General features: G+C 50.4%; 1 protein-coding gene across 1 annotated transcript in view; it reads left to right on the forward strand.

Annotated features, from left to right (window-relative positions):
* The window catches only part of RPTOR (regulatory associated protein of MTOR complex 1), a 102,662-nt gene that overhangs the window by 67,511 nt on the left and 22,525 nt on the right, over window positions 1-12,626 (forward strand). The window contains exons 21-24 of the mRNA XM_051797321.1: window positions 3,270-3,388; window positions 7,455-7,558; window positions 7,675-7,858; window positions 8,725-8,835. Coding sequence (XP_051653281.1) covers window positions 3,270-3,388; window positions 7,455-7,558; window positions 7,675-7,858; window positions 8,725-8,835 — 518 coding nt within the window. The remainder of the gene's footprint in view (window positions 1-3,269; window positions 3,389-7,454; window positions 7,559-7,674; window positions 7,859-8,724; window positions 8,836-12,626) is intronic.

Raw genomic sequence — 12,626 nt, forward strand, 5'->3', positions numbered from 1 at the left:
AGGGAGGCTCTCAGGGGGCAGGGGGGGCTGGATTGCTGTGCCTGCGGGCAACAGGCAGCGTTTGTCAGAGTAGAGTTCAGAGATCAGCAGGGACTTGGGGTGTCCTCTTCAGCCAGGGTCCCTCTGTGTCCCTCGTGGGAAGAGGGGAGACTCGTGGGCTGCACATTGCCAGGGCAGGTGGGGTTGGCACTGGTGGGAAGCAGGTCCCTGAATCCCCAGGGCTGTTCAGCCTGACGTGTTTCCCTGTCCCAGTGTGCAGGTTCATTCCCTGTCACCCCATGCCCATCCCTGGTGTCATTCCCTGCCCCAGGAGCTGACTGTGGGCCAGCAGAGCAGCAGCCCTGGGGCTGCCATTGGTCTGGTTTTGCTGCGGTGCTGGTGGGGAGTGGAACTGCCCCTTCCGTGGAGGTCTGGAAATCACTGCAGTGATTTTTACAGGGGATTGGAAAGAAACCCTGTCCCAGCCTGGCAGATCAAAGAGAATAAATAAAGCCATTAGCAGTCGGGTTGGCATCTGGTGTGGCCCCCTTGGAGCTGCAGGACCCGGCCCAGCCCCACGGTGGCTGTGTGGGGCTCGCAGGTGAATGGAACCAAGCTGTGTGTGTGCAAGGAAAATCAAAGTCAAGGGAAAGGCAGACCATTTGTTTTTGACATTCTGGGCGTAGAGGAATCATTTTGTAAACATAAATCCATACTGCAAGGTCCATTGGACTGGCTTTCAGTCAGTGTGACTAATTACAGAGCTGTCTGCTTAGATTAACACCCATCTCCTGCTCGGCTCTTTGTTTGCATCTCGTGGTTAACCTGTGCACTTGAGTCCATTACGTGGAATGAAGCTGCTGTTCCTCCTGCCACCTCTGCTGTTCCCATTATCCCAGGGACTTGGAGCTCAGGATTTTACACAGGGCTGTTTCAGAGGTGACACTCCATGCACAGAACAGCACTGACGTGGGGAGGTGGCATCAGGGGGGACCAGCCCTTGGAGCACCAGCCCTGAGCCCCAGATACCTTTGTAGAAATTCCCTGTGTTCTCCTCAAAGGCTGCCAGGTGAAGGAGGAGTTGCACCAGCACAGTTTCTGCTTTAAATTTGTTTTTTTTTCATGATGCTTAGATGTATAAAAAATGTCATTGGGTTTCTTTCTTCGTGAACGAGGTGGTTATCAGAGACCTGGAAATTCTGCTGGGTGCCCCCTTGCTCTCCCTTTCCTTTTACTCTCTTTCAAGGGCTTTAAAGAATTCAAGGCATCCAGTTTTCCCTCTGGTCCTTATGTAACTCCTGACAGACCCAGTGTAGGAGGCAGAGCTCTGGGCACACCTCAGACCTTACCTGCCTTGCTGCTTTTTTCCTCCCACAGCTTGTAGCACTTCGCCTCCCTCCCTCTCTTGTTCTTTATCCTTCCCCCTCCAGTTTTTCTTTCCCTGGTAATAGAAGCTTCCAGGATTTAACATTGTAATATATTTACAGCCTTTACAATTTCACAGTATTATATAAATATTCTACAGTATTATATAAATATATATTTATAGCCTTTACAATTTACAGCCTTATAACAATTTACATTGTTATATGTTTTACAGCCTTGCCAGTGCCTAAAAGGGCTCCAAGAGAGCTCGAGGGGGAGTTTGCAGAAGGGTCTGGAGGGACAGGACAAGGGGGAATAGCTTCCCACTGACACAGGCCCGGGTTACATGGGATATTGGGAAGAAATTCTCCCCTGTGAGGGTGGTGAGGCCCTGGCACAGGTTGCCCAGAGAAGTTGTGGCTGCCCCATCCCTGGAAGTGTCCAAGGCCGGGTTGGATGGGGCTTGGAGCAACCTGGGCTAGTGGAAGGTGTCCCTGCCCATGGCAGGAGGTGGAATGGGATAGTCTAAGATCCCTTCCAACCCAAACCAGTCTGGGATTCTCTGATTTGTCAGGCTCTGTCCCTGACCTGCTCTGGAAAGGCTGGGGTCAGTTGGAGGACTCTTTGTGGGTCATCCCCAGCACATGAGCAGCACAGTCCAAGTGTCCCATCATAGACACTTGTGAGATTTCCAGGTGAGAATTTAAGCAGACATCACTTGGAACATCCTTTGGTTTCCAGGTGAGAGAGAGACCCTTTGCAGGTGGAATGAGAGGGAGGAGTTGGGTTATTGGGATATTGCCTTGGTCCTTTGCAGAGTGATTTGTCACAATCTGGGGATGTCCTGACAGAGGAAGGTTCCCCTGGTCAGGCAGAGCAGCATCTGAGGGGCAGCCTGTTGTGGGCTCCTGGAGCTTGTTGCTGCCTTCAGCCAGAGCTCAGAACTGGTCTGTCCCAGTCTGTTCTGCTGCTTTGAGTATCAGGTTTAGCACCTCTGCCAGGTCAGAAGCTGCTTGGTGACCAAGGAACCCTTTCCTCCCAACTTTATATTTAGATACCTCCAGAAACACGAGAGGAAAAGCAGTAACAGCTTGATCTGTCATTTACCATTGATTGTGACTCATCTGAAATCTCTATTTTAGCTCCTTTTTTTTGTTAGTGCAACCACTTTAATATTGTCCAAATGGCTCAACTCCCAACTGGGGTGTTGCATGATTAGACACCGGGAGGGTTCGGAGACAGAATAACAAACTACTCGCCTAAAAGCAGCAAAATAAAATGTTCACAGGATTTTGTCAGTTGTTACAAATGCTTATTAATTTGATTTGTACTTTGAATCTGTCGGTCCCTTCTGCTGTAATACCAAATGGCAGATATGCTCATTAAATAACAAATTGGAGGGATTGATACAAATGTCAGTAGGAAAGACTGAGTTGGACTCGCTGCTTCCCAAAGGCTCAGCTCCTAAAGCTTTGGTTTAAACATTTAGTAAACTTGTAGAATGCACAAACCCCTAAACAATTCGACAAAAATAATCACAAAAATATAAGGCAGTGGGTTTATAGCATTTAGTATTTTAGCTCAGGAAACCTGGACATTATCCACTTGGCCTTTCCAGGTGATTTGCTTCAGGAGCCTGGAAAAGCAGCAGCTTGACTGGAGCTGATTTAGGGAGTCTTAAATTTATTTGGCTTTCTCCCACTTTGATTTCACAAGCCCTTGCAGAGTTCACAGACAGGCAAAAGGGAGACAAAATTCCCATGTGGGGTGTTTTTGAGCTCCTCTCTTGATGTTTCCTGAGATGTCATTGGGGATGTTTGGAGTTCTAATGAATTTTCTCACATCAGATCAAAGAGTTGGAGTTGATGGATTGTCATGTGCTGCAGCACAAGGCTTTGGGTTTGTTGTGTTTTTTACTATTTTAGGTGTGAGTTTCAACAGTGTTTATACCCAAATTTGGAGAGTGCTCCTTCACTTGGCTGCCGACCCCTACCCCGACGTCTCTGACCTGGCCATGAAGGTTCTCAACAGCATTGCCTACAAGGTATGTGCCTGTCCCTGCTCACCTGTGCCTGCCAGGTGTTTGTATGTGGATTTGTTCATGCTTAGGCAAGGCTTAGGCAGACTGACCTGGATGGGTCTGTTGGAGGGCTCTGCCTATTGCAGAAGGAGCTTTTAATGCTTCGAGATGATAAACTCTCCTATGAACTCTTGATCAGGTAAAATGAATAAATGGGGGAGGGCCTGGGGTTGTTTTAGGGTATAAATTAGGTGCAGACCTCTGACAGTAGGTCTGGTTTAGAAGTCTACTTGTCTAGATCAGTCCCTGGGATAAACCTTTAAATATTCTTCATTAAATTATCCGTTTGCAAACTGATTTAGATAATGCAAGTGGGACTGGCCTGCAGACTGAAGCCACAACGGCTCTCCAACCCAGGTGAACTAGTACATGTGAGTCAGCATGCAGACACCCTGCCACTCCTCACCTCCAGCCCAGGCTGGGCGCCTAAACCTCCATCCTCATCCCATCTCATCCTCCCAGGCTGACAAGATGTCCCTGGAGGCTGCCGTCACTGGGGAGGGGCCAGTGCCTCCCCCCCCACCCAAACCAGGCCACCCCAGAACATCTTCTCACCACCTGCCTCCCCCGGCCCGGGCTGGGCACAGAAAGCTCTGTCTGACCCTGCTTTCTGGTCGCTGAAGCATCGAGACCATGAGCCATTGCAATGCCAGGTGACGTCTCTTACTGGTCATTCCCAGAGAATAATCCCAGATCTTCAGCCTTGGGCTGCTGAGCTGAAGCTGCAGTAAGAGATGCCAGCATTGTGCACTGCCATCTTAATGCCCTAGAGATTTCTTGCTTTGAAATCATATTTTCTCTTGGGACGATAGTTACTTATTTGAACACTTTTATTTGTTTGAAGTGTACGTGTCAGTGAGCAGTCAAGGCTGGGTTTGGGAGAGGGAATTATTTTGGCAGTGGGGGCAACGAGCTGAGCCCTTCCCTGGTGATATGGGAGTACAACAAATGACTGCCAGGCTGGAGATGCCAAAGTGAGGGGAAGAAAGAAGGGAAAAGGTGGAAGATTTCGCTCTCTCTGCTCTAGATGCATAAAACAGTTTCAGTTCTGTATTTTGGCAGGCTCTTTGCAAAATGAAATATTGCTCCTACTTTTAAAAGGGATGTAAAGAGGAACCAGATCTCCTTTTCCTCACTTGAATATTTTTTCAGGACTTGCTCCCTGGCCAATGGAGAGATGGATTGATACCAGTACTGGTGCTGCTGTGCCCTGCAGCCACCCTCACTGGCACTGCTGGTACCAGCAGGAATTGTGATCGTTATGTTGTGATATCCCTAGGGAATGTTATGACTGACTGGGTAAATTCTGTGTTGATTCTGAGCAGTTTGGACCAAACTGTGTTGGTACTGACCAGAGTCCCAAAGCTCAGGTGATGGGTCTCATGCATCTCACGCTGTGTCTCGTCAGCTAGTCTGTCCCTGCTTCCTAAGGCAACAGCTCTTCCAAAGGGTTTGGAAAACAAGAAGCATTCCTGTTTACAGGGATTTTTATCTGGGGATGCTTCAGTGAACAAAACTTATTTGTTCTCTTTGCCTTAGCCATGAGATCCGTGAGGAAAGTGTTTAAACATGGACCTTGCCCGGTGGTTCCAGGACCGTGTTGGTGCTGTGGGCTTTGCTTTGGCCAGGACCACCTGGCCTGGCTGCCTCCTAACAAGGCTTTCTTATTAGAACAAAGGCCAAACAACCTGCCAACTGCCCACCAAAATGGGATTTAAGGCTCAGATCCCAGGTCATGGTTGGCCTGGCTGCCTTCTAACAAGGCTTTCTTATTAGAACAAAGACCAAACAACCTGTTAAATGCCCATCAAAATGGGATTTAAGGCTCAGATCCCAGGTCATGGTCTGGCCTTTATGGGTTCTGTTCTGGCCACAGCCCTGCCGTGATAGGAGCTGGAGCTGCAGGACCCACAGCCAGAGCTCCAGGCTCTGTGCTGGGAGCTCAGGCAGGAGCTCTCTGGTTTCTAATGCAAATTAGTGACTATTAAATCTTTGCTAACTGTATCCTGAGATCTTTCCTTGGTGCTAATGGAGCTTTGTTGGATGGAGAAGGGAGCACCTGGACGCTGGGGCACGTCTGTCCTCCCCAGTCTGTGCAAACACTTCCCAGTTTGGGGGTTGAATTTTATCAGTGAATACAAACAAAAACTGATTTTCTTGCTTCGACAAGAATACTGCTTCAGGTGAAGTAAACCACTTGAGTGTTCTAGGGATTTAATATTTTGGTGTAATTAGTTAAAAATTCAGGGAAGAAGAGGTTTCATTTTAGAACTGGGACAACTGAGGATTCCTTAATTGACACAGCTGAGCAGAACTTTGTGATCTGGGAGACCTGGCTGGGAACTGGGGAGCTCCAGGGGAAGCACCTGGACAAACAAACCAGGGGCTTCTTCCTCTGGATGGTACTGGGGAACTAAATGTTTATCACAGAACTGTGGAATAGTTTGAGTTGGAAGGGACCTTAAAACTCACCCAGTTCCACCCTCTGCCATGGGCAGGGACACCTTCCACTAGCCCAGGTTGCTCCAAGCCCCGTCCAACCTGGCCTGGGACACTTCCAGGGATGGGGCAGCCACAGCTTCTCTGGGCAACCTGTGCCAGGGCCTCCCCACTCTCCCAGGGAAGGATTTATTTCCAATATCCCATCTTACCCTTCCTCTCCAGAGACATTTCAAACCCACCTGGACGTGTTCCTGTGTCACCTGCTTGAGGTGACCCTGCCTTGGCAGGGGGGTTGGAGTGGATGATCTCCAGAGGTCCCTTCCAACCCCAGCTGTTTTGGGGTTCAGGGATTTTTCTTTTCAAACGAGACCAGCCCGCCCCGTTTGGGTTTTTAGCGGAGCCCTGACCATGGCTCTGTGTCTGCAGGCTGGCTCTGGGCTGTGGGGATGGGGCTGTGTGTGAGCAGACGGTGAGTGGGCTGCCCAGGCGTGCAGCCTTCCTGCAGGAAATCTGCTGCTTTATTCCCTGGGCCCTTCAGACACTGCTGCTTCTCACCCAGACTGCGGCTGGGCTGGGATTTATGTTTATGATGCAGATGGGAATGGTGCAGCTCTCCTTCCCGGCCTGAGCTTTGGAAAGCACCCAAACAAGCTCTTTGGAGTACCAAAACAAACAAAGAGGACCCAGGATTCAGTGGTGGCCTCTAAAGGCTTTCTGAAATCAAAAAGTCTTAAAAGGAAAGTTTGCTTCCCCCCAAGTTGCTTCATCCAGGTGTTTTTAATGAAAGGCTTGAGGCTGAATTACAGAATCACTGAGGTTGGAAAAGCCCTCTGAGATTGAGTCCAACCCTTCCCCAGCAGTGCCAAGGCCACCACTCACCCGTGTCCCCAAGTGCCACATCCCCATGGCTTTGAAATCCCTCCAGGGATGGGGACTCCAGCACTGCCCCAGGCAGCTGTGCCAGGGCTGGACAGCCCTTTCAGGGAAGGAATGTTCCCAATATCCAGCCTAAACCTCCCCTGGCACAGCTTGAGGCCATTTCCCCTCATCCTGTTGCTTGTTCCCTGGGAGCAGAGCCCGACCCCCACCTGGCTCCAGCCTCTTTCCAGGGAGTTGTAGGGAGTGAACCTTCTTTTCTCCATGCTCAGAACACGTGTTGTCACTTGAGGTCATGGTGGGAGCTCAGTCACGAGGTGGGAGGGAGAGGCTGGAGGCTGCAGGGAGCCCTGGGCTGCTGAGGGGACCCCAGGCTGTCCCCTTGTCCAGTGGCACCTGAGGAGACCCTGGGCTGTCTCCTTGCCCACGTTTTTGGGGTGCTGGTGCAGGTCCTGGGCTGCAGCTGGCTCAGGGAGAGGCTGATGTGTTGCTCAGAGCCATTTCCATGCAGGCAACACGGGGGCACTTACTGGTAAGTGTTTTCTGACTACACAAGTAGCGAAATCCTCTCGTGTGTTGGGAGCAGCACAGGGGCTTTTCCATGTTCATTTTAAGCCCCCCACTGCAGAGAGCTCAGTCCCTGCAGCCCCAGTGGTGTGGGTGTGACCTGGGCCACGCTCCGGCCGTTCAGGGCTCCGTGTGTTCTCTCCAGGCCACGGTCAACGCTCGCCCCCAGCGCATCCTGGACACCTCCTCGCTCACCCAGTCGGCCCCCGCCAGCCCCACCAACAAGGGGATGCACATCCACCAAGTGGGGTAAGTCCAGCCCCTTCTGCCAGGGGGATCAGTGCTCCCTGCCCAGCCCCATCCCGGGTAACTCCCCTGGGTGTCCAGCGAAGCCTAAATCCTTTCCCTCTTTTTGTGACCTTCAGAGGGTCCCCCCCAACCACGAGCACGAGCAGCTCCAGCCTGACCAACGACGTGACCAAGCAGCCCGTGAGCCGGGACATGGCGTCCGTGCGACCTGCCAACGTGGGCAACATGGGGGTCCAGTACACCCCCCACTCCCACCAGTTCCCCAGGACGAGGAAAATGTTCGACAAAGGGCCAGAACAGGTAAGGAGCCTTCCCTGTCAGGTCTGACTGCTTCCCCCTGCTGGGGTTTGTCACACATTCTGTTCGTTGGGGTTTAATTTCTGTCTATCCCTCGTTTGCTTCCAGCTGCTGCTAATCCAGATTGGCTTCCTCTAACCAACCAAATAAAAATTGATTAATTTTTTTTCTTCAGGATAAATTGTGTTTTATAGCTTTTGATGGGGCATTATTCACTTCTGCCACTAAGAAATGTGTTTAATCAGAGTCGATTGCTTATTCTTTCGTGAACATTTGTCTGTCTGAGTGATAACCCAGAGTCAGATCCATGACCCTCAGAGGCTGCTCTCCAGCCTCAGCAGAGCAGAGACGGGGGAAATTGTCCTGTGTGATCCCAGGAAGGAAGTGTTGCAGCCTCAGCAGGAACACCTTCCCTTCTCAGGGGTTTGGCAGCACCAGCCTGGCTCGTATTTATGAAAAAATGGCTGAAACCTGAGTGAATGGAGCAGCTTTTCCCTGTTCTGTGTGGGTGTCCCGTGCTGTGTGACAGACACTGGTCCATGTGTGCCCTGGGCGTGCAGCTGTGTCTGCTGGGCTGGACCCTGAGTCATCCTCACTGCTCCAGCTGCTTGGGACACTGTGAGAAAACTCCTGCTGGGCCCTCCCTGTGGTGACCAGGGGGTGACACAGCCCCAGTCCCTGCAGCAGCCTGGTGTCCGTGCTCCTTCCCAAGGGGGGACTGTGAGGAGCGATCCCAGAGCCGGGTGCACAGAGTTCCCTGTCCTGGGCAGTGTGTTCGAGGCTGTTGCTGCCTGGCTGAGGGCAGTGTGGGTGTCCCTGTGCCCGCAGCTGCCCTGGGGTGGTGACACCCTCTCTCTCTCTCCTGGCAGACGGCCGACGATGCCGACGACGCCGTCGGGCACAAGAGTTTCATCTCGGCCTCGGTGCAGACGGGCTTCTGCGACTGGAGCGCCAAGTACTTTGCTCAGCCCGTGATGAAGGTAACCCTGATCCCCTGGGGGGGCTCTCCCAGCCCCCCAGCACTGCTGGGCTCCTGCCTGCCCTGCTCTGCCTCCAGTCTGGGGAGGGAAAGGGGTGGATTTACCTGCATCGTGCTGCTCTAGGAGCTGTGGGACCACTGTGCTTGTAAATAAGAGGGAAGAAGAAATAAGAGGGAGCAGAAGAGTGAGATTGGGGAAGTGGGGTATGACCAGGGACAGAGCCCAGAGGAAAAGCCCTGCACCCCATGGGAGCACAATCAATAAAGAATGTAAAAGTGAGGAGAGGTTCTGTAGTCCAGATCCACCAGTTTTACCTGGCTGCATTGCAGAGTTGTTTCATTTGAAATGTTAGGCTTCTCTATATACTGAAAATTGCATTATAGTTAAAATTAATAGATTTTTTTAATACAAATAAATGGAGTAAGGAAGGTCCTTTTTTCCAGAAAGGGCTGTGAGAGGCTGGAGAAGGAGAGATGCTGTTTTCTTTCTGACATTCCAGCTGAATTTCCTGGCTGTGGGGATGCTAAAAGAGGCAGAGAAATGGTGGAGGGAGGCTGCTGCCCTGGGGGGAGGTCAGACCATCCCAGTGACAGCAGGAACCTGTGGCTTCACTCTGTCCTCGAGCAGGATTTCAGAGCTGTGCTCTGATCCCAGGCACCCAGGACAGACACCTTTAACTTAAAGAGCAGAAAGTGAGCGTGGCTGGGCATCCACAGGAATTCCTGGAGGAAACTTGGGGACCCTCACTGCTGGGTTTTAAAGTTTATAAAAATAAAAGCAGTTGTGTTATGGCGAAGAATAAGGATGGTAATGACAAATCTGCACCCAGATCTTTTGGGGAGCGAGCTCTTTGTGTAACCTAGTTGTCTTTGCACGAAGTGAACGATAAACTGAAGCCTTGTTCTAGGAAAAACACAAACCTGGGCTCTTGAGAGATGGGCAAAGATCATCAGTGACTGGAAGGAGAAGCTGTTAAATTCCCAGAATGTTTTAGCGTTAAATTCCCAGAATGTTTTAGCCAAAGCTCAGATTTCAGGTTTAAGTATGAAATAAGCAGCAAATCTCCCTCATTAAAGCAAACCTCCAGGTGCTCTGGGAGTCGTCAGGGAGCCCAAACTTGTCAGGGCTTTCAGCTCCATTTCTTGGAGGGGTTGCTGTGTCTGGGAAGGACAATGCCCAGCCTGCATTAAGGCCACTTCCACAACGGATGTTTGATTCCAACCACTGATATTTAAATCTTAATAATGAGGAAATTGTGCATTTTAAGTACTGTCTCATCCAGGAGTTGCCACCGAGCCATCCATCCCCACTCTTCAGGCACACTGAAGTGTCTGGGGGGGGTAACTGCCCAAGTTTAGGATATCAGAACAGTAGTTGCCTGGCAGGTTCTTGATTTCCATAGGGAATCACCAGGAGGAAGCAGTAGCTGGTGAAGTGATTGCCTGACACTTCCTGAGCTGCTGTGAAATTCCCTCTCTCCTGATCTCACGAGCAGAATAATTCATTAGGACACATCTGGCCTGTGGGGCTGGGCTGCCTGGTCAGCTTTAGCCAGGGCTTTCTCTCATCAAGATGAGTTTTGGTGTCTTGATTCAAGTCCTGACAAGAGCACAGGAGGAGGGAGATGATGTTTGAGCTCTTTGTTCTTATTGAAAACATTTGTCTGCTCTTTAAGGAAAGCTCTTCCCAGAGAAGAAGGGTCTTTATTAATAAAATAAATCACAGTAGGCAGCCAGGCACGGGCAGGGGCAGTGGGTGCATGGGGAGCTCTGTGTGTGGGGGGGTGGGTTTACTGCTACTTCATGTCCATAAAATAGACAAAATTACTTTAGGGGAAGCAGTAAAAAGTATGGAGCATTCCTGTACTAATTCATAGGAGCCAGGGAGGGGGAGTCATGGAAATCGAGGGTTTCCTGGAGTCCCAGAGTGCTCCGTGTCTCCCAGGGGACTGGAGGTGCTGCAGCTGCACCCTGAGCATCCCACAAGTGCCAGTGAGCAAAACCAAATCTGTATTTTCTAATAAAACGAGGAAGAGAATTATTTCCCCGTTACTTTTGCAAAGCATCTTTAAAAAGCCAAGGAGATGGTTTCTGCAGGAAAACTGGAGTGTTATCCCATCCTAACAGGGAATTATACATAACTTTGGAGTTAAGAGTGGCTGGTGTGTGTGCAAGGGACAGGAAGAAATCCCCTTAGGAGAACTTTCTCTGAGGTTTCTTGGTTGGAAGCCAAGCAGGACTGACAGCTCGGGTGCTGCCTGAGTTTCCATGGAGTCTCTGTTCCTTCAGTCCCTGTTCCTGCAGCGACAGGAACAGCCCTGGTGCTGTCTTTTGGGAGCTTCAGCCTCATGAAAAAGGCAAAGAGTAAAGTCTACCAAGTACTGATGGAAAAAGATGACATTGATGCTTAATTCCAACCGTTCATTTGGAGCCGCTGCCTGCCTTCTTAAACAGGGAAAGACAAGACAACTGTTCCTGTAATGAATAAACATAAAATGACTGTGAGTGCATCTTAGTCATATTTAATTTATGAATTTAGTTTTGCTTCATAGACCTTGCCCTGAGAATGCTTTCACTGGAAAGACTGAGGGATTAATTTCCAGTGTAAATCACGGGCTCCGTTTCAGACCATCATCCCGGTTTGGATTTATCGATTATCTAATCACATAAACGGGGAAAGAAAACACTGCGCTGCAAATTGTCCGTGTGCCAGGAAGAGCAGCTCCCTGTACCCCAACTCTGATCTCTGCAAAAGCCTTTCCTCTCCCTGACATCCCTCGTGGCACGAGGCTGTTCTGGGAGCCACGGGCGGCCTTGGCGCGCGCGGCGCAGGAAAGCCTGGCTGCCAGCTGTCAGGAAGTCCTGAGGCAAGGAGCGAGGGAGCCGGCATCTGTTGTTTCCAGGACTGGCAGAACATGCAGGCAGGAGCTGGGAAGGATCCTGGAAGGTGAGAATTACATAAGAAATCCTTCCTGATAAATGCCTGCCCGAGCTGCAGCGCTGTGCCTTGGCCGCCGTTCAGAGCCCGGGGAGAGAAGTGAGCTCCCTGCAACTGCTGCAGGAATGTTACCCAGGGAAAACTGGATCTACCACTGGAGCCGGGTGCCAAATCCTCCCTGCTGCCCTCCTGGCACCCACTGCCATGGCATGAGGGAGAGATACGGTGTTAGAGAAGGAAAACTTGGCTGACTTTCAAACGCCCCGCAAGGTGGGAGGGTTCAGGTGTCGCTGGTTTGTGCCTGGGAAGCTGGCAGGGCCATCCCACAGCCCAGCCCTGCCGGTGGGTGGGCACGGGGGGCCAGGATGCTGTTTTCCTGTGTGCTCTGACTCACTGCAGTGGTGGTCCAAGGGCTCTTCCTTGGCCTTTTAGGGCTTACTTTAATTTATTCCCAGAGAAGCTGGATTTTCATTAAGGTGTAGGTGTCATCTCTCCACTCTCAAATTCCTTTGATGTATTTTAGCTCAGGTTTGTTTATTGCTTTACATTATGGGTCGTTTGTCATTGCCTTTCTAATAGGTGTTGTACTGAAATAGAAATACCTTTTTTTTTTTTTTTTTTTTACCAGGAGGAAAGGTGGAGGGTGGGCTTGTTATTTTTTTATTTGTTTTAAAGAAGCAGAAATTCAGCTCTGATAGTGTTTTCCAAAGTATAGTGTGTTTTGAAGGCACTGTAATAGTGACAGATGATTTAAGTGCTTTCTTATCCAGGGAAAAAGTGTGTTTCTGAGGCACAGGGAAGGAGTGGAAGGACTTTGTGTCCCTTCTCCAAGAGTTACTCCTTTGGAACAGCCA

The sequence above is a fragment of the Manacus candei genome, unplaced genomic scaffold (genome assembly GCF_025592945.1).
Source record: "Manacus candei isolate 608988 ecotype Guabito, Panama unplaced genomic scaffold, ASM2559294v1 h1tg000047l, whole genome shotgun sequence".
NCBI classification, from domain to species: Eukaryota; Metazoa; Chordata; class Aves; order Passeriformes; family Pipridae; genus Manacus; species Manacus candei.